The sequence below is a fragment of the Aspergillus candidus genome (genome assembly GCF_002847045.1).
Source record: "Aspergillus candidus strain CBS 102.13 unplaced genomic scaffold BDW47scaffold_85, whole genome shotgun sequence".
NCBI classification, from domain to species: Eukaryota; Fungi; Ascomycota; class Eurotiomycetes; order Eurotiales; family Aspergillaceae; genus Aspergillus; species Aspergillus candidus.
In genome coordinates this window covers 35,143-61,561 of record NW_020194090.1, presented here as the reverse complement: position 1 = coordinate 61,561, position 26,419 = coordinate 35,143, and the positions used below count along the sequence as shown (strand labels likewise).

Here is a 26,419-nt window from a genome sequence, read left to right as displayed (position 1 = left end):
GCAGGCATCTTCTGAGAAGAGTTCAGAGTAGAGAAGATAACCCCAAGAACGGAGAACAATACGACATCTATACAGAACGAACGAGGAACCGATTCGCTTCCTGCTGAGGGATCAGCCGGGGGGAAGGAAGGGGGGTGGAGCAAAGATGAATCGGAGGCGGCGGACGGCGGGCAAGGCGCAGCAGCGGTGTACGGAGTAGTGATTTAATGAAAGTAACCTGAGGGAGCGGAGAGCCACGGGACTCGAATGGACGAATTGGTTGCTGACTCGGTGGACGGATGCGGGGCCGCTAGCCCTAGATAATCCTACCACTTTCACCTCGCCCACGCCCATGTCCATGTTCAGCCATAGATGGAACCTGCTAGTCACGATGTGGATTAGTTACTCGGTAGTTATTTAAAAAAATCCGCAAGAAACAGTATATGAATTTGACAGCAGACTGGTGACAGCGGTCTTATGGGGAGGTAATGAACTAAAAAAAAAAAATTTAAAAATTTGTTAGGGTCCCCGAGTGGTGCTGCTCAGGGGTTGAGTTAGTGATTATTTGTACATATGTATGCCATGATATGTTATGCACATTGTATGCTGTGATGCCGTATTGAGCAATGCTATTGAGGTTGATCTTATACAACCCTCATGTAAATTGCCCCTCCCCCCCCCCCTTCGCCAACCTGGTCTCTAAGCAAAGCATGTTGATCAAATATTGGCAGATGATCCTGTTTTCACTTGATCAATGGGGTCCTCTCTTCATGAATTCCTGAATATTCTAGAAACCTCAGACCTCACGTAGAGCATCCCACAGTGTAGATCAAAACAATATTACGTTACTAGCCTGGAGTTATGCCCTCACCGCCGCCTATCATCTATCGGGATCATCACAACAACAGAGAGTGAGGTAGGTACCCAGCGCTGGAGTAGGAATCTAAGGGCGACAAGCTAGCTCTTGCCTAGATTGAGCCATGACACCTAGTGGTTGCAGGAGGGGGGACAGAATACGCAATACAACACAGCATACGTATGGAATACTCTGCCCAGTGTATTATTCCATATTCCTCAATCGGAGCCATGAAGACAGAAACAGACCCCACAATCCAGTCCAGCTGAGCCAACCGCACCTATCTATTTGCTACACGAAGGGCACTATCGGAGAGGGTACGTGCAGATGGTAGCGGGGTATATTCGAATCCCCTCTTTTCCCTTCCCACACCTTGCTTCGGCCCTATTGACTTTTCAAATAGTCCCTGGTCCTGTATGCATGATAGGATCTGACGCTGCACCGAACGCAGGCCCCAAGAAACCAGGAATCAAAAGGTTAAATCATCTCTGGATTTACACGGCGAGGCAGCGAGAACCATGGCCCTTTCATTCAAAGCCGTCGTTGTGCTCTTTGCCCTCATTGCCTTCTCCAGCAAAGTCCACGCATTTGGCGCGGGCAACATTGCATCGATTGCTCGCATTGAAGGCCAGAACTGGCGCCATGGTGACATTGAAGATACCCTGTTGACATTGACCTTGGCTCGTATTGCGGGTGGTCGCAAATTCAGCAAGCTTGATGTGCAGCGCGTATATTTCGGAAATTGGCTGCGAGACTATAGCCAGGCTGTCGATGTCGGTACCTTGAAATACGTCAGCACCGAGGCTATCCGCATCCTGATCTGGGTGCTGGGCTTTCTGAGCTTTGGGTAAGCTGCCTAGATCATTCTTGTAGGAGTATATCACTGATGTCAATCCCACCCTAGTTATGGCACGAAGGAGTTCGAGGTCACAACAGAGCGCCTGCGTTGCTATGAGCCCACAGAGCATATCGATAACCCGATGGGCTACGCCGAAGGCGACGATGCTCGGAACTACGACGATCGACTGAGAGGGCCCGTCGACGAGGAACGTGAACTTTCAGTCGACCCTCGCACTGGTGAGTTGTCTTGAACCCAACATGACCATTCTGCCGACGTTCGTGGCTGAGATTCCTTGCTTGACCTCAATAGGCCTCAAGAACTACATTGCCTCAGAGGACCTTGGAATTGCGACATCGGCAGGGTTAGTCCGACGGGTTTTGCTTCGTTGCATCCAATTTGGCCGTCGGTACGCCAGCTCGGAGAATGATGAGGATTTGCATGAAGCTCTCCGATTGCTCGGAACGGGGCTGCATTGTCTCGAAGACTATGCTGCGCATTCCAATTATACAGAGCTAAGCCTGATCGAACTCGGAGAATCAGATGTCTTCCCCCATGTGGGCCGCAACGCCAAGGTGGAGATCGAGGGCGCCCAGGATTCCGTCTATCCAATTGTTACCGGCACCTTTGGCGGAGTGGACTTTTTCCACTCTGTGCTTGGTGAGATTTCTGACAAGGCTACCCAGTCCGAAGTGCAGTCCTTGGAAAACGTGATTACAGAGTCCCAAGATGGCCCCCCCTCCGAAAGTTTCATTCAGAACCTGCTGGACAAAATCCCAGAGGGCTTGATCGGTGACAGCGATAACCAGAAGGACAAGATGAACGAGTTCAAAGCGCAGTCGCAATCGGCCAAGGAAAACTCAGCAAACGTTTCACCGCGCGAACCCGAAGAGTGGACCCGTTATCTAGACGACGTGCACCAGCAGATGTATCCGATCCTTGAATGGCACGACGATCTGATCAAGTCGATCAACAAGGCTATAGAAAGGATTCCCGTGTTGCCGGAGCTGGTGGAGCAGATTCAGGAGCAGATCACTGTCTTTGTCTTCTCCATTCTAGCACCCTACGTTGGCCCCATTATCGGACAGGTCAAGGCCGAGCTGCAGACTGGCTCCTCTGAAGTCATCCAGAGCAGTAGAACGCAGCAGCACATTGTGTTCGATGATGATGACTGCTCGAACCCCACCCACTCGATGCTCTCGAAGGACCATTTCTCAAACATCCTCAATGAACCAGCAGGGAAGATCGCGTCCCAAACCATCAAATGGACTGTGCCGCAGATCATGGAGTGCTGGGACAATGAAGATGTTGATCCGGAGAGGACCCTGGACCGGATCATTTCGGGCGTGTTCCACCACCCGGTCCTTCGCGACTATGGCGAAGATGGTGCAGTTGACATGCGCCGAATCATGTTTGGCACTGTCCAAGAGTGGTGGGAACAAAAATCCGGGGATGAACAGGATGTCCTTCGGGGGCAACTGTCCCGCGATGGTATCCGCGAAGGACTCAACCATAAAGAAGGTGTCAATGACTGCGGTCATGGTTGCGGCAAGCCACTTACGCTGCACAAGGAGGGCAGAAGCAGCTCGGGCGAGACCTCCGACCCAAGCACCAGCGCATTTGGACAGGCCGTAGGAGACGCCGCCGGCGGCGGCGCAATCGGTGGCCTAGTTGAGGGTCTCGTGAGTGGCGTTGGTAATATGCTACGGGGTGACTCCGACTCTCGTCCCGAAAGAGAAAGCGGCGAAGGGTATGCGCAGGGAAACCAGTATAGTGGCGGGTATGGGGAACAGAATTACGAGTATGGTAGTTACGAGAATAGTGGTCGCCCGCAACGGTAAGCAGACCTAGACCGCGTTCTGACCACAATTCATTTGCAACTGACACGAAGCAGTGACGATGTGCCCCGTTACGATGGATACCAGAATGAAAGCCGTGAAAGATATGGCGGAGATGAGTACAGCTCCCGGGAAGGGGAATACAGCTCCCGGGGAGAGGAGTACGGCTCTCGCGGGGAAGAGTACAGCTCTCGCGGAGGCGAGTACGGCTCAAGGGGAGACTACGAAGGGGAGCGTTATAACCGAAACGAGTTCAGCGAGGGCCAATATGGCTATGAGAGACGTTACTAATCCGGGTCCAGGATTTACGAGTACTGGTCATACATAGCGCTTCTTACTGCAGGACACAATATGATCACGTCATGCGTTTATATACTACATAGCTGAACAATCCAATGGACAAGATATCTTGGGCTGCAATAGATGTACATTTGGAGAGGGCCGTGATAAATCTTTGTTGATGGTTGTCGTTGGCCAGATGCCGGTATCTCAATGTTTTATATGTGCCTTGTCCGAGTTCACTCTTCGAACTTCAAACCACTTGGTATGAGACACCACACTGAACGTCTCTTACATTTGAGAAATCACCACTCCTTAAGCTCCCCGGGGTTAGGCCGCTGGACTCGAACCACCTTGTCGGAATTGAGCAAGCAAAGCGGATCCAAAGCCAATTTGAGCTGATTATGATGATTAGCGGTCCAGTTGCGTAGACGTAGCATGGGAAAGATATAGAACTTACTCGGCGCATCGCATCTACTGTTGACTCTCCAAGTTCATGTTGAAGGTAATCACGTTTGATGAGACCGACTCCGTGTTCGCCTGTTACCGTGCCCTCCAGTTCCACGGCACGTTTCACCATCCGGTGGATCACGGCTTCGGCGGTTTTTCTTTCCTGGTCATTGAACAGAATGATCGCTGTTTGCACGGAGTGCCAAGGTCAGTAACTGCAAAACTTCTTTTCTCTCTCTCTTTTTTTTTTTTTTTTTTTAGGAAGGTTGGGCATTCTTACCGTGGAAATTGCCATCGCCGACATGGCCACAGATACCTGCTAATAAACCGCTTTGTGTCATGTCTTTCTTGGTTGCCTCGATGATCTCAGGCAATTTGGTCATCGGGACCGCCACGTCCGTAGTCCAGACGTGATCCTCAGGGCCCCGTCTCATAGCCATGACGCTCCAAAGAGCCTCTTTCCGAGCGCTCCAAAGCTCTTGCATCTCCTCGCTCCCGCGAGCGAATTCAAACGAGCGGCCGGATGTAGAAGAAACGATGCTTTGGACCATGCTTATTTGTTCCTTAACCCCAACTGGTGTTCCGGAGAACTTGAAGAAGAGGGTAGGCGACTCCTTCCATCGTCGGCTCGTCGTCTGGCTGTCGTTGATGCATTTCATTTGCACATCGTCGAGGATCTCGACACCGGCCACAGGGATGCCCTGTTCAACGACACGTGTTACGCATTCTGCCGCATTCTGGATCGTGGGGAAGCTTGCAACAGCAACATTTTGGCTCTTGGGCTTGACAGTCAATTTCAATGTCGCCTCAGTGACCAGACCGAGAGTTCCTTCGCTTCCGATGAAGAGCCTAGTCAGGTCATAACCAGCGCTTGACTTGCGAGGTCGCTGCCTCGTCTTGATGACGGTTCCGTCCGCAAGGACAACCGTGAGAGAGAGGACCCATTCCCGCATTGTTCCGTAGCGATAGGCGTTGGTTCCCGAACAGCCAGTTCCAACCATACCACCGATCATGGCACCAGGGCCTGGATCTGGGGGGAAGAACAGGCCGTCCTCAGACAGCCGTTCGTTGAGTTCTTCCCAGCCGAGAGCTGGCTGCACAACAACATCAAGGTCTCCCTTGTGAAGTTCCAAGATCTGGTCCATTCGGCGGAAATCAACGCACACGCCACCCCGGGTAGCCGCAAAATGGCCCTCTAGACTGGTACCACCCGAGTAAGGGGTCACCGGAATCACGCGACTGTGACACACTTTCATGATTTTGGATACTTCTTCCGTACTCGAGGGATAAAGGATCAGAAACGGGATTTCGTCTTCCTTCCGGCTGTAGGAGGACCAGTCTGATCCGGAATGTGCTTCCAGATCCATATTATTTGTCGAAACATTCTCCTTTCCTAGGATTTCCACAAAGTCCACCCAGGCGGCCTGGAGATTCGACGGGGAGACGTTGTGCTTTGGTGGGTCTAGCTCATAGACCGAGGTCGTGGATGAGGCCGGAAGGGAAGCAGGTTTCATGGAACCCAAGTAATAAGCCCCGCTGGAGAAGAAGACCAACGCTGAATCATGTATTAGATAACTATATATGTGTATAGTACGTAGAGGGAATCAAGCTCTGCCCTGATGCACGGTGAATAGGTAGGCTGCGAGATGACGTACCAAACATCATTGCTGCATAGCGGCCACCTTGCGTTTGGGTTTGATATTGCTGGTATCGCTCTTGCTCGGCACGCTCGCGCTTCAGCCGTTGATTTGTACTTTCATATAGTTGATTCTTGAAGGAGGCGTTCTTTTCATCTACATTGCGCCTGGTAGAAGCCGATAGGTATCTCGGCCGAGACGTGGGGAGGTGAGAGATGACAGGCGCAAAGTTAGATTTGGATTCAAGAGCACGCAGAGAGCGCCTCAATGGGAGCGCACCAGCCCTGATCATGGCGAAAAGAGGTCGCGAGTGTCAAAATAAATGTATTTTGAAAGTCTAGGAGAGTTGGCTGCAACTTGACGGAAGGGTTGGAGGTTTGTCTTGAGGTAATTGAGTGGGGATATAGTGGCGGCAGAATCGCGGATGAAGCTACGGGCGGTCTGGAGCTTCTCCGAGTTCGGTTATCCTCCTAGATCCGAGGAGGGCCGTACATCGTGTAGAGGACACCGATATAACTAGTAAATGATTTGATGCGAGTTGGATAGGCCGTTCTTCGGCCTTCTATCTTTACGTTTGTTCAACCCGATACATGTTGTTGGTGGACATCGAGTCCTCCGTACAGAGAGGAGACGAGCGACAACCACCAAGGTCGACTGCATCGAACGAAATGCCGGCCGCGTGAAACCCTGGGACTGAACCAAGAATAGACCCGTACCAAGCTTCGTGGTACAAGTAACTAATTGTATTGATCCCGACTTGTTGGACCCGAACAGCACTGTTTATCCGGATACCCTGGACATAGAATGTCTCAACAGTGAAATTGATAGATATATGAAATAATAATCACTGAGTAGAGAGTGCCGAGTTCGGGTAATTTTCATGGCGAGTCTTCAAGATATTGTACTATTACCGTATATATATATCAGTGCTTGAATAACAGGTCAAGTGGTGACATCAACCGGGCAGTGGGGAACTGACAACATCACGGCTAAATCAGCATCTCGATCGTCGGTCGCCGGTTAAATCGAGTTGCTTTAAGCCGGAGCTGGGGTTGGTCGCGGCCAATAACAGACTGCACGGCCTGAGTGCTGCTACGATGGAGTCGGTAGGTACTATTACGTAGTGGAGCGGGGAGGGGCTCAGCATGTATACCGGATGGATGTGTTTCTTTTTCCTTTTTTCTGTGGTCGTTGGAGAGCTTTTTTTTTCTTTCTTATACAAAGAATGATATCAACAAGAAAGGCAACAAGACACAGGAAAAAAACAAGAGAAAAGACAAGAAAAAGGAAAAGAAAGGAAAGGAAAAGGAAAACGGAGGTGGGGGTGGGGGAGTCCTCTCAGTATTACAAGCTGTTGCAGGTTTCGCTCTTTGGGCCTGGATCAACCCTTTACCTATCTACCCGATCAGCTTTCCTGGTCTTTTTCCATTCAACAGCTATATGTTCTGTAGAACCCCACAGTATCTTACTCCCTCTAGTGCATTGAAAATAAATTCTGCCTTGTACCCTCTCTTCTACTTTCCTTCCACTCGGGCTATCAAAGGGTTGCATCGAGGATATAACACTTCTTGTAACAGCAGCAAAAGATACGCAAAGATGAGTGCGACCAAGTCAACGAGCCAGGTAATGCGCAGACGCAGTTTCCCCGTGCACGACCGAAGCTGACCACGATTGCATAACCAGAATCTGTCCTTCGTCCTTGAGGGCATTCACCAAGTCAAGTTTGAGGACCGACCGATCCCAGAGTTGAAAGACGCCCATGATGTTCTGATCGACGTCAAGTTCACAGGTATCTGTGGCAGCGACGTGCGTACCGCCCGACACCCCATCCAAAAAAAAAAATAAAATAAAAATAAAAATAAAAATAAAAATAAAAAAAACCCCTCCGCTAATCCTTCTCTCGATCATCGCATATTAGGTCCACTACTGGGAACATGGCTCGATCGGACAGTTCGTCGTAAAGGACCCCATGGTGCTGGGCCACGAATCCTCAGGTGTCGTCAGCAAGGTCGGCTCCGCCGTCAAGAGCCTTAAGGTCGGCGACCAGGTCGCGATGGAGCCCGGCGTCTGCTGTCGTCGATGTGAGCCCTGCAAGCGCGGAAAGTACAACCTATGCGAGAGCATGGCGTTCGCGGCGACCCCGCCCTACGATGGCACGCTCGCGCGGTACTACGTCCTCCCCGAGGACTTCTGCTACAAGTTGCCCGAGAATATGACGTTGTCCGAGGGGGCGCTCATGGAGCCGCTCGGCGTTGCGGTCCACATTGTCCGCCAGGCGAGCGTCACGCCGGGTCAATCGGTGGTGGTCTTCGGGGCCGGGCCCGTGGGACTTCTGTGCTGTGCGGTGGCGAGGGCGTTTGGCGCTTCCAAGGTCGTTGCGGTCGATATTCAGAAGCCGAGACTGGAGTTTGCGAAGAAGTATGCTGCGACGTCCGTCTTTGAGCCTGCCAAGGCCCCAGCGATCGAGAATGCGGCGCGGATGATCGAGACGAATGGGCTGGGCCAGGGTGCTGATGTTGTCATCGATGCGTCGGGCGCCGAGCCTTCTGTTCACACTGGCATCCACGTCCTCCGTCCTGGCGGCACGTACGTCCAGGGCGGTATGGGTCGCAGCGAGATCACATTCCCCATCATGGCGGCTTGTACTAAGGAGTTGAATGTCAAGGGCAGTTTCCGGTATGGAAGCGGGGACTACAAGCTTGCAGTTGATCTGGTCTCTTCCGGCAAGGTGAACGTGAAGGAGTTGATCACCGGGACGGTGAAATTCCAGGAGGCCGAGCAAGCCTTTAAGGAAGTCAAGGCTGGGAAAGGCATCAAGACTCTTATTGCCGGAATTGAGTAAAAAGATACATAGGAAGATAGCACAGGTGGGGAAAATGTTCGCGGATCGTATATTTAGTGCGTCATATTAATGTCAATTGATACATGAAAGCAATTCTCTGGGTATCGAATTCAATAGGAAACAAGAATATCAACACCTCTGTTGCACTTGCATAAAGGCATGTCTCAGATAAGGCGGCGCCTGAGTTAAAAAGGCCGCAAGAAGGGAGAGAGAGAAAGTAGAGCAGAGCTCAAGGCCCGAGGAGGGCATGAAATGGCTTGCGTTTCAGTGGGTGAAAAGCAGAGCCAAAGATTAGCAACACCCTCCGTCTTTCCCATGGCGGGGCCCACTTGGACGGAAAACATCCTCCCACTCTCTCACACCGCTTCGCCAGTTCATTGCACCTCTCCTGGGAGTCTTGTGGTGCAAATGGATTATTTCGTCTTCCATGCTCATTTGGCTCCGGATGCTAGAGCCGTCACTAGTGGTGTGGCCATAAAGAGCCGCGTCGCCGTATTGAATCCCGCTCTGAGGATCATCAGGATCTATGTCACCCAATTCGATTTTCGTAAGTATGATCCGGGCCAGCCGATGGAATAATTCATCTATACCCTCACCAGCGAGGGCAGAGATCTCTACCGAAGCAGGGATATTTGATTTAGCAGCCCAGCGAGAAGTTTCTTCGGGACTGACCTCGCGACCGCGAGGTGCAGACGTCGCTGTCATTCTTGTCCCCGGTCCTAAATGGTTGAAAGATCGTATTGAGCCACTTCCCGACTCAAGTGTGAAAGAGGGCTGTTTGCTGCAAGTGCTGGAAGGCGTCGACGGCTTCAATCCATCGTCGCTGGGATCCATATGCGGCAGGAAATCTGCACAAAGATCTGTCTTGTTTCCAGCCAGTAGAACAGTAAGATTGGGAGAGGCGAGAGCGCGAGCATCCATCAAGAAAGTAGGGAGAGTTTCGAATGATGCATGCGACGAGATATCATAGACAAGGATGGCCCCCGCAGCCCCACGGTAGTAGGACCGGGAGACGGATCGAAATCTCTCTGTGCCAGCGGTATCCCAAAGCTGTAATTTGATTCTTGTCCGCCGAGGACCTGTCCCCAGTTTTATAATCCTCGAGGCGAACTCGACTCCTATCGTTGGTGATGACAGCACCCTCCCTGTAGATTGTATGAGTGAGCCAGCCGGCGACCCAGGATTATAAGGGGTTTGGTATAGAAAGAGGATTGAGATGTGAACGGGTCTGTCTAGAGTTCAGAGTCGTACATTCATTCTTCACGAATCGATGTAGCACACAGGACCTATGAACATCGTCAGTTAGCAGTGGCCCCTAATAACAAAGGTACTGACAATTATTCAAACTCACTTTCCAGCACCACTTGGCCCAAGGAGAATCACCTTGGCCAGATAATCATACATGCTCTCCAACTCCTAACAGGCATTAGACTCGGCCTCGGTCACATGTGGGCAGTTTTCGCATCAACACCCAGAGGGTTAATGTTGTATCATGAAGTATATGGGGTGAATGTTAATACCTGGTTTCCATCAGGAAGAGAAGATGCCGCCGAGACATTTGATGCTCCTCTTCTACGGACCATGGTGTGGGTTTCGAGAGGGGATTGTGAAGAACATGGGGAAGATAGATAAAGCTAAAGGTTTCTGTCCCAGTAGTAGATAAGGAGACAGGGACGGACTAAGTTGCGTAATCCCGCGCGGCAATCGGATGGTAGCCGCACCACCACAACGCCCCTCCCTGGTCTCTTTCTGATATACCTTTGCTTGACTGAAGTTTCAAGATGATTTAGTTCATTATACTTATACCCGAATTTCGGTCAACGTGTTGTCTGACCTGCCCTCGAAAGAACAGGAAAATTCGACTGTTTCAGTTATCCAATGCGGACCCGCAAAACAGTTGGCCAGACTGGCACATGGTTAGTGAAACGGCATACGAATGCGCAGGTGTTTGTATGTCAAAGAAATTGATTATCCTCTATTCTTTGAGCAGTGACATGAAACAGAAAAAAATACCCAATGATGGAAACATTTTAAAGCACCGAAACATGCAACAGTCCATAATAATCACATAAAGTCTTGTCTCGAGTGAGGGATGCAAGTCATACCTCGTGAGAAAGGAGGAAAAACAAGCATAAGTGGACCAGTTATAGTGTCCTACAGGAGTCACTTTGAGCTGCCCTCTACAATAACAAGAATCAACTAGAGCCAACGATGTCGATGACGCATGTGGACCAGAGTAGTCCAGCCGTCACAGCATAAATTGCTGATTGGGTGGCCACACCAGCAATATTGCACTGCATTGGACATGGGGCCACTTGCTGTGTGTTTCTTGTCGTTACTTGGTTGGTTTGCCGGGGTTTTGGTGCTCGGGCCCATTATAGGCTTCCAAAAATGATTCGTCCCGGCAGTGGCTTGCATATTTGAGGCCCCATGGCTCTTAGACCCAGCAACATCACTAGAGACCGGGGGCTTCACGTTTCCGCCAGGTGGTATGCTATGCCAGGACTCACAAGAGCAGCAAATAATGAATACCTTCTCGACTAGACGGGCTTGGAATCGTTCTTTGGCTTGAATTGGCTTTTGTGTTTCACTTTCTGGGGCGCCGAGGGTCGCAGCTTCTGTTCCAATGTCAATGCCATTGGTAGAAACACTTTTAAATAAATGATCCCTTTCGCTGGGACCATATCCAGGTTGCTTAGTAGAAGGACCACTGATGTTATGGCCAACAGATAATGTGTTCGGGTACAAGGGCGTTGGAGGTGAACCACTCCGTCGGCCTGATCTGCAACTGACGAAACTTGTTGGTGAGGCTTGCTCTTGTGCGTCTTGATCAGCGGTGACTGGAGTTGTAGAAATCCTTCTCTCGGTTCTCTCAAAATCCCTGCTTAAATCTTCATGAGTCGGTTGACTCTGCCGTTCCTGTGGCATTTTATTTTCCATCTTTCTATCAGTGGTCCTGAACGGGTCATATGGAGATCGGACATTCTTTCCAGAGTTTGTCGTTCCATTTGGATAGTCTTTGGACTTCTGAGGAAGCCCTGTACTGCGAGATTGTGAAGGAGTAATGTCCGAAAACACTTGCGTATTATTTGCATGACCCAGCGAATAGTTCACCAGGCGCCCGTTGGCATCGAGACAGGTGCCTGCATCTTTTTCACTTTTTTCATTGTTGGTATGGAGCGTGCGCGAAGCGGGCAAAAGCGAACTGGGCAAAAGAGATGCCGTATTGGAATTGGGTGCCGTGCTCGTATGAGTTGGATCTCCTTGTTTTGTTTTGTCGCCGTTTTGTATCAACGAAGTAACAGCCTTCTGTTTTCTTTCAATCGAAGACGTGTCAGCTCCATGCTCTCTTGTAAGAGGTGATTTTCTGATAATTCGGGGTTGTCCATGAGAACGCGGGCTTGCAACGGGCTTGTGTGAGATAGCCCTTTGTCTGGATGTATCTGGTTTGTGCTGAGCCACGGGATTGCGCGCATCCTGGGTAAGTGGTTTGGCTCCTGCAGTGGCCGAAGGAGCTTGGCTTGTTCCAGGAATCTTCAGATTCTGCGAGGATAATGATTGCCGGTGGTTGTCATAAAATCGATCAGGTTTCGAGTTTCCCTGTTCAAGGTAAAGAGACGCTGCAAAGCAGCTGCGGTCAAGATCAGCCGGCCTCCTTTGATTGTCGTCTCTCCTCATCTGGCTTCCATTTGTATATCTAGTGGTGTCTTTTGTCTCCCTGGTAGATTTTCTAACCCCCACTTCCTCGTGACTCGGCGATATGGTGTCTGAGTGATGTACTTTTTGTAACTCGGCCAGCTTCTCACGGTTTGGGAGAGATGCACTGTCCTGTGTAACGAAAGTTCTCGTTATAGTTTCACCAAGTCGCTCAGGGAGATACAGAGGTAGGGAAAAGTTTGCAGTCGTCTGTTTCAGGTGGCCTTTTTCTTCTTCGCCTGGGAGTCTGGGGACTTCAGGCGCGTGTCCCACAGAGGCTCCGTCTTTATGATTTACAGAACTTGATCTGGAACGCGATGTATGCCTTGAGCTCGAAAACACCGAAGAGATCCTCCGAGAAAACCGGTTGTCATCGGTGCTAACGCTTGACTCTCTGCTCGAGCTGCGTATCGGCTGCTTTTTCGTCAGACGGCGAGTTTCCCCTTTCGTGAGGCTACGGCCCCGGGCTAGCTGCGCATCCTCGAGTCTCGTTAACCGCTTCTCGAGTTCTAGTCTTTCTGCTTCCAGACGTCTTGTTGCCCGCCTTTCATTCTTCTGCGTGAATGTGTTGTTGCCATTTTGAGAATTGTAGGCATCTGATGTCAAGCTTCCCGGCTCATTTGAGTAAGACGAAGGCTCTGTCCGCTCAATGGCTTTTTGGAAAACAGAAGGTATTGAAAAACGCCTAGAGCGCGAGCTGTTTCGATTTGAGGTCTCAGGTCTTGGTGAATTGACTGTTTGGGGATCGCGCTCATTGGTGTTTGCGAAAGATGAGTGGTTGGGGAGGTATTGGGCGCTGGCGCCTTCCTCTGTTCGTCCATCTATTCGTTGCTGACCATACTGGCCGTCTACATTTAATATAGATTTTTCAGAAAACAAAGGGCCATCGCCCTGTCTTTGCTTCAGAGTATCATTAGGCCCGCATGCTCAAGCAAAACATAATTGAGCGTTCTAAATGGGAAGCCTGGGTGTTGTGTACTTACATATCCTGGTATGTCTTTGTGGAAAACTCGCTGTAAATGACGTGAAAGGGACGACCTGCGAGATATTGTTGCCTGGCTTTGCTGGTCCATTTGGTACTGGAGGTGAAGTGTGCTTCCAAATGGTGGCGAGTCACGACCCCAATTGGCAACGTATCGCAGGCGAGATGGGAGTTACAAGTGTTTGAAACAAAGAAGATTGTTACTCATTGATGTTTGGAAGACCCTTTGAGTTCAATGCAATACCGTTCATAGTAATGGTAGCCTTTCTAGCAGTAAAAAAATCTCCGTGGCTTAGGCAGATACTGATCGACTTGTCATCATACCTAGATGTGTAACAGAAATAGAGACATCTCACTTTTCGAGAGTTATAAAAGTGATAATCTCACGTGAATATCATATCAAAACAAACAGTGCCAAAAATAGCACAATTTGTAATGCTGTGCAGAGAAGAAGACAAAGAAAAGAAACAGAAAATTCAAAAGAACACTAGGGTGTGACTGCTACTGTGGTATTTATGGAGAAGGTACATACAAATCACCTGCATGTCTGAGACTGCCAGGTCACTGCAGTGGATGATAAAACTTCCGCCTCGGGTTGGGCTTCATTGGAATATTTATCATTGTATCAAGGATATCCCTTTGCTCTTTTTCTTGTTTATTGGATAATGTAAAAAAATCCAGGACAACTAATGAATAGTAAGTAAGTATGTGGCCAACCACTTGATTGATTGGATTTTCTTCCTTTTTTTTTTGGTGAAAACATAAGTCACGTAGAAAAGAGTATGCATCTATCTAGGGTTTTAGACGGAAATTTTTGGTTGTGGACTGTTCAAATACCCAAAATGGATAAGAAATGTGATATATATAGTTCAATAGTCCGTTCTCTCGCATCTAATGTTTGATTTACAAACACTGCCCGCAGCTTCGTACAAACAGATTCAAGACAATCGCCTCTCTCAGGTCTTTTGCCACTTCACTTGTATACATGTATGCGAAAATCAGGATATTACCCGATAACCAGCTAACAATTTAATACCGGGGAGTATCATCAGTATACTCAAGATACAAGTCTCATTACCTTCCTTCGGGCTATCATAAGCCAAGAGTCGTTAGGCATTTAGTACAGTATCAACTCAGATGGAATGATCCTGGAACGACAGGATCATCACTGAACAATACCCATGTCCAGGGCTAGGTGCGATTGAAAATATACAATATATATTGATAAAGTTTGAGCAGTAGAAGTTCTTTGGCAAACTGTTTTCTACATTACTAAGTTCTGGCCCAACTCTCCGCACTGCCATCCTTGGCAAAAGCATCCGCATCCGGCGCGCTCGTTCTGAGGCCGATTCCTATCAGCACCTTATACACGGAGTACAAGCAGTGAAAATACCAATGAGTATAATTTTGATCTAGGAGATTATCAACAATGGCAAACAACACCAACAGCTCTAATTCAAGACCGCCGAGCTATCAAGCCCCCCCGGATTATGAACACGCTGTGGGGACGGAGTCGGAGCCTCCACCATACCACAACTGGCAAGAAGCTGTGCCTGATACGACGACTTTCCCTCCACCACCGATTACAGGCTTTCTGTTCTCTAACAGCGGCAATGCTAGCACCGGCGACGCCGACCTTGCCCATGAATTCTGTGACAAGACCCCGTTATACAGGCCTGTTCGGCCATCGGCTCCCGTCTATGATTGCGTACAAAGACACGATCTCCGTCCCGTGCCACCAGCGCAATTTCATGGGACCATCTCCGTCTCCAAACGGCGGTGGACCGGATCGACAAGAGATGGAAGCGGTGACTGCATGATATCAACGCACCTACCCCTTTACTTTGCATGCGAAGACTCGCCGTTGGTGACAGGGAAAAGCAAGACGATATACTTTGAAGTTAAGTTGACTGGACTCAGAGCAGGCCCCGGATTTGGAAACACAGATACAAGTGGGATGTCGGTTGGGTTCTTAGCACGCCCGTACCCCACGTGGCGATCCCCTGGCTGGGAAAGAGGCAGCCTCGGCGTCTTCTCCGACGATGGATGTCGCTTTGTCAACGACTCTTGGGGTGGCCGAGAATTCACTCGCGAATTTGCCATAGGCGAGACCATTGGCCTGGGGATGACCTTTAGTCCCCCGGACCCTCCAGAATATTCCAGTCTACCAGTAGAGAGCACCACCAACAAGCTCAAAACCCAAGTGTTCCTCACTCGAAATGGTCAGAAATCAGGTGGTTGGGACCTTTACGAAGAAGTCGACCAGGAGTCCGGCGGTATCACGGGACTTGAAGGGGACTTTGACCTGTACGGTGCCATTGGGTTATTCGGCGGAGTCGACTTTGAAGTCTCGTTTGACGATGCACGATGGCTATGGAAGCCCTAATAGGCAAGGCCTCGGCCTAGGCACCGTGTTTCACTTCCCTGCCATTCGCGGAGATGGGGTTCATGCCAAGTGCTATGGAAAATGTCACGTTGCAAATCACCGTGTACGGCCGAACGAACTCGCACCGGCGTGCAACGGTTCCTCCCCGAAACCCAAGCCAATGAAGACAAGCTCTTGGATGTATGTTTTGTTTCAGAGTGTACTAGGAGTAGATGCTAATGCCAAATGGGGTATTCCAGGTGTCATCCACTAGTACTTGTGTGTTCGCCGGGGGCAGGGGAGATAAATGAAATAAGGAGAAACGGGAGGCTCAGCTCGGGTTAACCGACTTTGCCACTTTAGAGGAACGGTCTAGGGAATAATGACCTTCTAGAAAACGGAGCTTGAGACCGACCGGGATTTTCCCTGTAAGTACATATACATTAGTGCATTCGGGGGGAAGTGTGGGTTGCATTTCCGCCTCAAACTCATGTGCTTATGCTGTGAGTCGACCGGAATGTACAAGCAGGCTGAGAGAGATGCACCTCGGCCAAGGCATGCTCTATAATTTTGCCGTCCTGTATGTACATTTTCCGATGCGATTCAGGCGGGCCATTATGTACCTGGACAGAAAGATGTAGGTTTCGCCATATCTGACATTGGCGCGGGACACGCGGCGTTCTCAGCCAACGGACCGATGGTGGCTGTCCAAAAGTGGCCATGGCTCTTAATGTCTTAGAAATACCACGCGAGACATACATATACATGTACATATATATATATATATTTATATATATATTTATATTATACAAATGCCACCATGTCTAGGTTATAAATGAATGCCGGGGTAAAAGGTGCTATCTGAAACATGGCTGTAGGTCGTATTGTACGTGGTTTACTGTTCCCTGTGTTGAGGCTTGAGGCCTTATTTATATACACTTATATGAGGCCTAGACCTGAAATGGAACATATGCCGCGTTCGTGGCCGTGCGATAAATCTGAACAGTGCATGCCTATGTCTTGACCCTCCTTTTTCTTCTTCTGACTAACGTCCAGGAGAGGCACATGAGAAGAGAGGTGGTATCTGAGGGGGTGTTCAACTCATCATTGTGGATGGGATACTCATGTAAAAAGATTACGAAGCAGGTCACGAGGCACGGAAAGTGTTATCATAGTGTTTATCATGCCTGCTCTGTCGTGCTCTGTTATTTCCCCACTCGGGTCGTTCGAGGTCTCGACCCATGGAATGGACAAGGTCTATCATAACTCCAACGGGTGCAATCTATCATTACGCTTCTTTCTGAAATTATCGAGATACTAAGGGGGGGAATGGATATAGTGCTCGCATCAGTAATGATTGACCCCAAGCGGGATTTGGACAGAGTCCGGAAGTCAGCCGGGGCGCAACAACTCTGCCCTTTTGAACAGTGCTCATTTGGTTATTACCTCAAACAGACATACTTTTTTGAGTTACCCCCCGGCAGACAGAGGGGGGGAACTAGCTCGAAGAGAAAATGGGACTGTGGGAACACGGGCCTGATATGGTTGGAGGGATGGCTTGCTTAGCTGCATATGAGATGCAGTAGGCGATGTCACTAGCTAGATCGCCTAGGTCGTGCTGACAACAAGTTTTTCTAAGCCGAACGTCTCAAGCGGGCTGGTCTGGTCTTTCTGGTACTAAATTCCCAGGGCGTGCTGACTACCTACCTTAATGGGCGTTGTGCTTGAGGTACTATTGTTAGTAGGGCCAATCACCTTACCCACGCGGGCTATTATACTCCACCTCGTTCATCCCATGAAATGCGCATCGCTGAGAATATAACAACTCTCAAGTAGCCCACCGGCCACTGCACTATAGGTACACGGAGAAATGGAGTCCATAATTCGTAATCTCTGGTAACCCCACAAGCGCCATCAATAGACATTAACACGACCCCATAACAGATTTCCAATCCACATCCGATCACAACCAATTATGGAAGTATCATCTGTCCTTTATTATTGTACATTTTGTAAAGCTGATATTGTTAATCTATGTACTGTGGTGGAAGGACTAATGAATACAGGGTATATTTCTTTTGATGGCCGTTACTCTGAATAAATAAATGAAATGCTACGCGGAGAATTATCTACGCAGATTAAAACTAAACAACGTGGTAATACAATTAATAAAATGACATGACTAAGACGGTAGGGCTCAGACAGCATCAAAGGATGATCTTGTTACTTCATGTGTTGCAGTCCAGCACCCGGCATATTACCACTCCTAGGCTAATTGTCTCTAGCGCGGAAGAAGTCGTCTGTAGCAACAAGTACAATATGCAGCACGCATTTTCTACCTATCTACAGTACACATTGTGCACTCTGTCCTATGGTCTCCATTATCACTGTCAGGTTCCCTGACTAAATCCTATAGCTCAGTATTAATGTGGCCCAGACACGTACTCCAGGGCGTTAGTGGGAAAGTTGTCGGCCGGCCTGATTGATTGGTTCGAACTATTTTCTAGGTTCCTGGAGGTACCAAGGTACGTACTCCGTAGCCCGTACCTCTCCGTATGCCTCACCTTACCATGTACGGTAAGTCAACGAGCTCGGACTAACCGGTGATCTAAGCTAAGGACCTGGGAACGATTTACCGCCTGCTACTAGTGGGATGGACAAAGTACCAAGTACCTACCTTAGTAGGCAGTAGTCGTGGGCCTCGGAGTTCAGAGAGCACTCCTAGTTAGGACGGTTACTTGGGTTGGACTTGCCAGCGCAATCCCCGCCGGGCTAAATAGCACTCACTTCTCCTTACTAAATTACCTACTAAGGTATCTACCTACATCTACATTGATATGTAACCGTCATATATGGCTACGTGGTCTCTAGTCATTGAGATTTGACTAAAATAATTACTCGTCATCCCGTATTGAAAGCAGTAGGTACAGGAAGTAGTTCGATCATCAGTAGTTTGCGCTTGTGCACTGTCCGATCCTGCCACATGTGCAGCCCCCATAGACGGAATAATTATCATATTTGCTCATCCGATAACTTGATTTTATTATCGCTTGGTGATCGGAATATTCATCACTAATTGGGTTACTGTTCACGAGCCGTCCCGGATGCGGGTTCACTCGTCCAGAGCCCGAGATTAGAAGACCCCGGGATTCGTCTCAATGATGATGACGACGATGTTATTCTCGCTTGTTGGCCTGATAACTCAAGTACTACTCCGTTTAGAGAATGACAGAAAAATAACAGATAGATGAAAGGTTAATAAGACAAAAGAGAAACCACATAATATAACCAAGTAAGATAAGTAATGAGGTGAAATAAATACATGAATTGACCAACAGACAACGAGAAAAAGAAAAGACTGGCGTCCTGATCGACAACATAAACTGCATGTCATCTCCGGATAGCGCGTATGGAGCCCTTCGGCCTAAGTCGTAAAATGTGTAGCGATTGTTAGAATATCATGTCGGCTAGCAGAGACCGAGACTGTTGCCGTCCGAGGTCATACATCCTTCAATAACTAGAGCTAATTTGGACCAAGAAGTGGGCATTAGACGATGGAGCCGAGATCCCATTGTGACATGATGGGAAGTTTGGTAGACTACTCGACACTACTCTCGCATTGACAGTAGATTTTCTCCTTGATCAAATAGCTTGGGATCGGAGCCGAGACGCGGCGTAATACAGTATGTCCTAATTCTCCACCGGAACTATAGTCAACTAGCTAGCCTTAAAGCCAAAGGTAAATAATCAAATAAATGAATATCGGAGTTTTCTCAGCCACAATTCCCACCATATAGTCTCTCCAGGCTATCTGCAGTAAGACTTTCCTGGGAGTACGCGGCCAAACCCGACAAATGGAGTGGCTTCGCCAGGGGACAATTCAGAGATTAGACGCATATTTGCTGCCGGTAGGTTTGTGCTCGACTCCGGAGTGGTAGCTTCGCAGTACCTGGTACTTTCGGCAAGTGCCTCAACGATGGATCCTCGGTCATTCCCGGGTGTGGGTGGAGAGCTCGGTGTAGTCCAAATACAAGTCCGTGCAGCCGAGATACGCGTCTGTTTCGCCCACCCGTGAAGAACGGCAAGATAACCCATAATCAATAGTAGATTCGTCGTCTTTCCCAATCCATATCAATATCAAAATGCTTAGAAAAGGCAGTCCATTTTGTAAATTAAAAAAAAGCAACCGAAGGAGGGAAAAAAAGGGGGACACCACAATGCCTATAAACTCCATTTCTGTACAGACCGAGGGAGCTTGAGGCGGTTCCCGTAAAAAAAAAAAAAAAACTGCTCGCCCGCGCGAAAGGCTTGTTGCCTAAACCGAACTAGCTCCGGATGAAGTTAATAATTTACCTTGCAAGAATCCTAGACGGCAGAACAAGCTAACTGCCTAGTTAGGGAGCGGGTATGATATATTAGTACTAAAACAAGTTCTTAATGGGTTTGTTTATTTTTAGTCTTAGTACTTTGGACAAAAGGCCTCGAACAGGACAAACGCCTTACAGGGGTACTACCTATCGGGGTAGTGATCCTATTGCCTTAGCCTCTGTGCAGGTACTTTGCGAGTAACTTGCTTCTCACTGCAGATTAACCTTTGCGCAGACGGCCCTGATCGATGGTTTTGTACACCAGTTTCCTCAGCTCGAGAGTATGAGATCATAGTCACCTTCCCATGCATATGACACGTCCATAGTAGGTATTGGCTCGTGCGGCCGTCTCTAAATTAGTCAAATAGACTCAAGCCCGCAGAGTATGGGGAAGCGATTACTTGCTGCCCACCCCTGGCCAGGAACTTACGGAGCAGATGTCTGCTAGCCTCCGACACTTGCTCCGTAGTGTACTAGTAGACAATGGCCGACCTGACTGAACGCAGTAAAGCACACTTCCTATTCAAGTAAGTTGCATGAGGTTTAATTACCTTCTGCAGCCACCACTGAATATGGTGGACAGCCTACATATGGCCTATACTGAAAGTACTTGAACTGTACCTTCTATCTACACCGGCCCGAGACATACCTCGTTGCTTGTGTTAACGAAGACTGGCGGGTGGTTAATGAGTATTGGCATAGGATTCAGCATGGTGTGTGAGTAGAAGAAAGACTAGAACTACAGACCCATAGTCTCTGGAGGATTAGAACAATGCAGGATAGCACGGAGTATGGGGAGCAGGGAATTGAATCCATGGGCGATCCTTTTCAATATGCTTACCTGATGATTAAATCAGCGCTGTGCATGGGTGGCGGCATTCCTCCTCTTTACCAGGTACCTCTACGTAGGTACTACCTAGGTACTTAGAACTACTTAGCAGCCCTAAGGCTATTGGCATCCATGTAAGCAACCACTCCCGTATGCCAGCTGCCGAGACAAATCAGCCTTCTAATTGTTCTGTGGAAATAGTTCAGCCTGGCCAGATATCAAGGTTAATCAGATCGAGTCTTGTGCAGATTATTAGCTAAGAAGCCATGCACGTCGTGTGTGGCTTGGTTCTCAACAGGGCGAGGTAATGCCGTCATATCGAGCACTGCAGATGCATGATGATTCCATTTCGGGTGGCTAGACTTATGCCGCCTTGCTGGTTGGTCTGAGGCCTGTGCGTAGGAGAAAGAAAGATAGCTAGGTACTTTGTTACCTGTATTGCAAGTCTGTCCATATGACTGTAACGCTTCTTCCGCATAGACAACAAATCAGTAGATGTTACTCAATCGGAGACACTGTGATTCTATATTTATCTATCATGAAAGAACAAAGATACCATTTGTATCGGACGGAATGACAAGCTTCCTCATAAGCCCAAAGCCAGGGAAACCTACCTTGGGTACAGAACCTTACCGGCACTCATCAAAAATGGCATGCGGTCACTATCATAAGGTTCTTCTAGTGGTAAGGACTACAATAGGCCTGCTGTCGCCCATCATCACAATCTTTTTATGCTTACAGACTGTCTCATCTGTTGCGAAAGCGCATAACTAACGGTGTCATGACATAAAGTAAATATACGAAATATAATAATATACTGCATGTCTCATTCGATCAGCGTTGATAACATCCCAGAGATTGATCGCGACTTCGTATTACCCCCAGCCTATGGCACCACCTGAGCTGTTTTTCCCCACCAAAGCTTCGTGATTCATGAGTGCTTAGTGGCTGACTGGTTGTGAGCTGCATGAGGCCGCAAGCGGCGCAAGGAGAGGTGGTTGGAAGATCGCCGCTAGGATCACCGTGACACTGAACGTTTTTGGCTCGAGGCCTTAGCCAACCCATTCCTGCACATAATGTATGAACATAATATAAGTATGCATCCCATGTAATTAACTAACAATGGCTTTGTCTGCTTACGCACTGTTTGGGAGTAACCCAGGAGACTGCAATATATAGAGGAAACGACTCCACAAATAACTGTTACATCGTTGTCTGTCCTTTCCTTCTCCTGGTCGAACCGAAGTCTTTCAGTGTCATACAAGCCTTGGCAAATATTTTATATACCCACTAATTCTGTTCTCTATTTATCATTAACCTACCTAGCTAGGATGATCGTGTGTTCGTAATGATTGTTTGGGGCAAGAACCCGGTGACACCGGGAATGAACCAATCTAGGCAAACTTTCTTAGTGTCGACAAGTACGAAGGAGGTAGTTTCACAAGGTTCGTCCATCGTATTTTTGCTCCGTCAATGTACAATAGACCCAACGAGGAAAGAAAGGAAAAGAAAAGGAACTAAGGAAGGAAAAATGTCTCCTATAGAAGACGCCCTAGTACTATTTATCCATATTATAAAAAATGGACGGATCAGCCAGTCATATAAATGGAATAAAGAATTACTCTTTCTGCTATGGTATGGGTTCATGTATTATAACTTATAGCCGAGACAGACACACCAAAGACACAAAACCACGTAGAGTTAAAAGGTCAAGACAGACGGCCTAGAAAAGAAAAGGAAGAGAATCATGAGGTCTAGACGGATGATTCAACAGGGATGGTGCACATGATTTTTCATTTCGCCCCTCTCGCCCGGACTTCTCATTATTTTTCTCATCCCTGTTTCGTTGCCGGTATATTATCCTTATCCTGATCGGAGGTTCCTGGAGAGTCTGATAGGGTGGGATTTTTACCACTATGCCTTAGCTCCCAGTATGCTCTGCCGTTAATGGAATAGAGCTTGCATGGCGAACTCCCCATCTTTCTTATCAGCTTGATATATTTTATTATCTTATTATAATCCTACTATTACGGGGTTATTGTTTTTATAATTCATTATGAAATCTATTTAATTAGATTCCTATGTAGTATATATAGAGTAATATGTAGCATGTATGTCGAGGTAATGACAACTGTGGACTGATAAAATAAATACCAACGGGGCAGCGTTAGGAGCTCTCCACCCAAGCTAATAATAATATCAATAATGATGATGATGATGATTTCGCTCCCACAATCCCCGCTAAAATATAATTAAACGATCTTGTGGATGAATAAAAGAAATTCCACCTTTTCAGTGATTTAAATCTACAGATTCATCGGCATCACTTGCCATAAGGTATGTCAATACCTTACAGAATTTATCCTTTTGTTCTATTGAAAGAGGGTAAGTTCTAGGCACAGTGTATAATATACATAAATGTAGTAGATTATTTACAAAAACCACCTGGCAACATGGTAATAATTCATTGCAAGGATCTTTCAAACGGAGACGACGAATCTCCGGGGTTATCCCATGTGTCTTAAGCAAAGCGCCAAATGTGGACAAGGCTGTAGGGATCATAATAACAATAATCAGAATAACAATAATCATAATAATAATAATGAACAAGACCTACGATATGTATTATGTAGGAATGGGATGGTGAGAAGGGGGGTGTGGGATGAGGTCCGCTCCCCGCTCCCAGCTTGCTCCGAGCCCGAGTATTTCGGAGACAATCCACTACCGCTAACTAGTCTACACTGCTAAAAAACCTGTCCACTTACTAACTTCTCCCCCCTCCCTTCTCTTAAAAAAAAAAAAAAAAAAACAAAAAAACAAAAAGAAAAAAAACCAAAGAAAACCGAAATATCGTCATATTGCTTAGGGGCTAGATAAATTCGCACACCACCGACGGTCTCCACTCGCTGGCCCTTGTCACTGCACAGTGCACAGTAGCTGCATGGGCCGCCGCCAATCCTTTCTCCACTCTCAATATTCCTCTCTCAAGTCCATCTAGATCCAGGGTCTCTGACGCACGAGGCAAAAATACACGCCTGCATGACACGCAAAATGACAAAGGAACTGGAGCTTAGTAGTAACTTTCCACCCCCCTTTCCCTTTTTAGGGATTGGATCGATGAAGGATTGTCCGTTGCTGGCCTTGAACATGTGCCTTCCCTGCCTATCTACTGGCTCCATCTGCAGCAAATAAAAGTCCCCAATGCTGCTTCTCTGTCGATATTTGCTTTCTCTCAAATGCCAATCCATCCCGGAAGTTTTCTCCTTCCAGGCCTCTTTTAACTTAATACCGAGGAGCCTTCAGCACTCTGACATTCGTTTATTCAACTCTCTCGTTTTACTTGACTCCCAGATCTTGAAGTCGCTTCCTCTCTATTCCCATTTTCTCTTTCTTCCCCTACTCCCTAGGATCTTCCTTCTCTGGCTATCCCTAAAGGTCGTACACTCCGTTCCCAAGGTTGTCTCCGTTTCTTCCACGGCCAATTAGCTTCATAGTAGCTATACCTAAGGAACAGCCGGGTTGTCACCAGGAGAGAATTCTGTGCTGCCTTCCGTTTCTCTGTGGACTTTGCGTACAGCTCCTCTTCCCTCAAGTTCGACAATAGGACAAGGCATAGCAGAAAAAAAAAGAAAAAAAAAGACGGGCAGACAAGGAGGAAAAGTAAAGCTCCTCAGGATTCTGGTTCCTTTGACCGGAGAAGAAGACCGTGGTCTTGAGCTTCCTTGTATCATGGCATTCCCTTTCATGCGAGCGTTTATCGCCCTTTTGTTAGTATACGAATTTCCCTTCGCAGATCCACCACCATACCACTACATACCCAAATTTGTTGCATTCGGGTCTCCGTGAATGCATGGCTAACTGTGCCTTTCTCGTTCCCACGCAGTCTGTACCGCTATTTTCGTCTGGTTCTGAACCTTATCTCCTTCTGGTCCTTTAAGCCCATCCCGAAGCCAGAGAACCCCAAACTCACTGCGCAAGATGTAACGGTTATCGTCCCTACTCTGGAAGGCTGCGGCGATGAATTGGTTGAGACAATACGGAGTATCCTTGACAATCATCCGTTTGAGCTTTTGTTGGTCACCATCGAGGCGAATAGAAAGAAGGCCGAGAACATGCTGAGCCTGATGCCTGCTTCGAAATCGAGAATCCGTCTTTTCACCGTCACTCACCCGAACAAGCGGCGTCAGATGACTAAAGCCATCCCAGAGGTTCGAACGGCCATCACCATCTTTGCTGACGACGATGTGAGCTGGCCACGCACTCTTATGCCTTGGATTTTGGCGCCATTCGAGAAGGATGAGCGATACGGAGGTGTTGTTACCTGCCAGCGCCTGCGCCGCGCCGTCGCGCCAACATTTACTCAGCGTATCTGGGGATTTCTAGGGGCCCTATACCTGGAGCGAAGAAATTTTGATTGCGCAGCGACGACACACATTGACGGCGGTCTGCCTTGTATGTCAGGACGTACCGTTGCATACAAGACCAATATCCTTCAAGACGAAGATTTCACTTATGCCTTTACCAATGAGGAGTGGTGGTTCGGTAAATACCAGCTGAATGCTGACGATGACAATTTCATTACCCGCTGGATGGTGTCGCATGGCTGGGAAACTTTCATGCAGTACCACCCTGAAGCCGAGGTCTTGACCACTCTGGAAGACAACCAGAAATTTCTCAAACAGTGTGCACGGTGGTCGCGGAGCAATTGGAGAAGCAACCTAACCAGCATGTTCCACGAAAAACACATTTGGTAGTAAGTATTTCTTCCCTTGTTTTGGGCACTCATGATTCCCCTTTTCGAATATGCCAGCATAGTCTATGTGTGGACGATAGCCCTGAACTGGCTACGCCCATAGCATTATCTAATAAAAAAAAAAAGAAAAAAAAAAAGCAGCTGTTCGAAGTCTGTCGTACATCCGCTAACGTTTGATTTAGTCGTCAACCTTGGAGCGCATATGCCGTCCACCTGACAACTTTGGCGCCTCCAGCCCTCTTGGGCGATTTGCTGCTGCTACTGCTATGCCACAAAGCGACAGCACCATGGGATGAGCCTTCCCACACACTTGCAATGCAAGCGCTTGGTGCTTGGATGTTTATCAGCAAATTCATCAAGCTCCTTGGCCATTACATCCGCTTTCCGGTTGACTTCTTACTTCTACCTGTGTCGATACTTTTTGGTTATTTCCACGGAGGAATCAAGATGTACGCGGTATTAACACTCAATGTGGTAAGTAACAAGTCTCTATGTCTGGTGGTCTCCGTTTTAGTATGCAGTTGGCGTTGCCCTTCCCTGCAGACGTCCCCTATTTTTCAGCCTGTTCAGCCTGCCTGATTTAACACTTGCCTTTCCCCGCTTGTATGCACTGATGGTTGGAGGGACTATCTGTTCAAGTTCTGGGCCCCCTGTATACACAACCCGTCCCGTAACCCCATTGGGCTACCCGCGTCGTTTCTCCCCCCC

The 26,419-nt window shown here is 48.2% G+C and overlaps 8 protein-coding genes across 8 annotated transcripts in view; 4 read left to right on the top strand and 4 right to left on the bottom strand.

Moving 5' to 3' along the window:
- Nucleotides 1–1,353: 1,353 nt before the first annotated feature.
- Nucleotides 1,354–3,514, top strand: BDW47DRAFT_121080 (Het-C domain-containing protein; the record flags this gene model as incomplete). Its single annotated transcript, XM_024815576.1, has 3 exons — nt 1,354–1,682; nt 1,740–1,912; nt 1,986–3,514. The coding sequence occupies 3 exons, from the start codon at nt 1,354–1,356 to the stop codon at nt 3,512–3,514; spliced, it is 2,031 nt and encodes a 676-aa protein (XP_024667619.1).
- Nucleotides 3,515–3,882: 368 nt separating this feature from the next.
- Nucleotides 3,883–6,327, bottom strand: BDW47DRAFT_113674 (proteins the FAD binding domain-containing protein). Its single transcript, XM_024814474.1, has 4 exons — nt 5,896–6,327; nt 4,521–5,795; nt 4,251–4,426; nt 3,883–4,188 (listed from the first exon to the last, which is right to left on the bottom strand). Exons 1-4 carry the CDS (start codon nt 6,167–6,169, stop codon nt 4,096–4,098), a joined length of 1,818 nt encoding a protein of 605 aa, XP_024667618.1. The 5' UTR covers nt 6,170–6,327; the 3' UTR covers nt 3,883–4,095.
- A 1,146-nt stretch (nt 6,328–7,473) lies between these two features.
- Nucleotides 7,474–8,719, top strand: BDW47DRAFT_121078 (NAD(P)-dependent alcohol dehydrogenase; the record flags this gene model as incomplete). The annotated part of the gene is made up of 3 exons (XM_024815575.1): nt 7,474–7,500; nt 7,561–7,683; nt 7,796–8,719. The coding sequence occupies 3 exons, from the start codon at nt 7,474–7,476 to the stop codon at nt 8,717–8,719; spliced, it is 1,074 nt and encodes a 357-aa protein (XP_024667617.1).
- A 145-nt stretch (nt 8,720–8,864) lies between these two features.
- Nucleotides 8,865–10,556, bottom strand: BDW47DRAFT_91017 (putative Ras family GTPase (Rab4b)). The gene is made up of 4 exons (XM_024820197.1): nt 10,240–10,556; nt 10,071–10,135; nt 9,971–10,005; nt 8,865–9,864 (listed from the first exon to the last, which is right to left on the bottom strand). The coding sequence occupies exons 1-4, from the start codon at nt 10,300–10,302 to the stop codon at nt 9,011–9,013; spliced, it is 1,017 nt and encodes a 338-aa protein (XP_024667616.1). The 5' UTR covers nt 10,303–10,556; the 3' UTR covers nt 8,865–9,010.
- Nucleotides 10,468–13,696, bottom strand: BDW47DRAFT_91021 (uncharacterized protein). Its single transcript, XM_024820198.1, has 3 exons — nt 13,399–13,696; nt 10,733–13,315; nt 10,468–10,625 (listed from the first exon to the last, which is right to left on the bottom strand). The coding sequence occupies exons 1-2, from the start codon at nt 13,486–13,488 to the stop codon at nt 10,919–10,921; spliced, it is 2,487 nt and encodes an 828-aa protein (XP_024667615.1). The 5' UTR covers nt 13,489–13,696; the 3' UTR covers nt 10,468–10,625; nt 10,733–10,918.
- Nucleotides 13,697–14,748: 1,052 nt separating this feature from the next.
- Nucleotides 14,749–16,022, top strand: BDW47DRAFT_113667 (SSH4 family protein). The gene has a single exon (XM_024814473.1). It carries the CDS (start codon nt 14,827–14,829, stop codon nt 15,781–15,783), a length of 957 nt encoding a protein of 318 aa, XP_024667614.1. The 5' UTR covers nt 14,749–14,826; the 3' UTR covers nt 15,784–16,022.
- Nucleotides 16,023–19,557: 3,535 nt separating this feature from the next.
- BDW47DRAFT_113666 (uncharacterized protein) lies at nt 19,558–19,914 on the bottom strand. Its single transcript, XM_024814472.1, has one exon. The coding sequence runs from the start codon at nt 19,855–19,857 to the stop codon at nt 19,570–19,572; it is 288 nt and encodes a 95-aa protein (XP_024667613.1). The 5' UTR covers nt 19,858–19,914; the 3' UTR covers nt 19,558–19,569.
- Nucleotides 19,915–24,687: 4,773 nt separating this feature from the next.
- The window catches only part of BDW47DRAFT_121074 (glycosyltransferase family 2 protein), a gene marked incomplete at both ends in the record, with an annotated part of 2,016 nt that continues 284 nt past the window's right edge, over nt 24,688–26,419 (top strand). The window contains 3 exons of the mRNA XM_024815574.1: nt 24,688–24,725; nt 24,842–25,711; nt 25,894–26,185. Of these exons, the coding sequence (XP_024667612.1) occupies nt 24,688–24,725; nt 24,842–25,711; nt 25,894–26,185 (1,200 nt within the window). The remainder of the gene's footprint in view (nt 24,726–24,841; nt 25,712–25,893; nt 26,186–26,419) is intronic.

Bases quoted from the DNA above. Each gene is read 5' to 3' on its own strand.
- BDW47DRAFT_113674 (XM_024814474.1), bottom strand. From the start codon at position 6,169: ATGATCAGGGCTGGTGCGCTCCCATTGAGGCGCTCTCTGCGTGCTCTT. The intron at 5,796-5,895 runs GTACGTCATCTC...TACATGATTCAG, and splicing joins CTATGCAGCAATGATGTTTG to CGTTGGTCTTCTTCTCCAGC. The intron at 4,189-4,250 runs GTAAGTTCTATA...CATCATAATCAG, and splicing joins CAGTAGATGCGATGCGCCGA to CTCAAATTGGCTTTGGATCC.
- BDW47DRAFT_91017 (XM_024820197.1), bottom strand. From the start codon at position 10,302: ATGGTCCGTAGAAGAGGAGCATCAAATGTCTCGGCGGCATCTTCTCTT. The intron at 10,136-10,239 runs GTATTAACATTC...AATGCCTGTTAG, and splicing joins CTCTTCCTGATGGAAACCAG to GAGTTGGAGAGCATGTATGA. The intron at 9,865-9,970 runs GTACGACTCTGA...TACAATCTACAG, and splicing joins TCGATTCGTGAAGAATGAAT to GGAGGGTGCTGTCATCACCA.
- BDW47DRAFT_91021 (XM_024820198.1), bottom strand. From the start codon at position 13,488: ATGGACCAGCAAAGCCAGGCAACAATATCTCGCAGGTCGTCCCTTTCA. The intron at 13,316-13,398 runs GTAAGTACACAA...GATACTCTGAAG, and splicing joins ACAAAGACATACCAGGATAT to CAAAGACAGGGCGATGGCCC.
- BDW47DRAFT_113667 (XM_024814473.1), top strand. From the start codon at position 14,827: ATGGCAAACAACACCAACAGCTCTAATTCAAGACCGCCGAGCTATCAA.
- BDW47DRAFT_113666 (XM_024814472.1), bottom strand. From the start codon at position 19,857: ATGGGTTATCTTGCCGTTCTTCACGGGTGGGCGAAACAGACGCGTATC.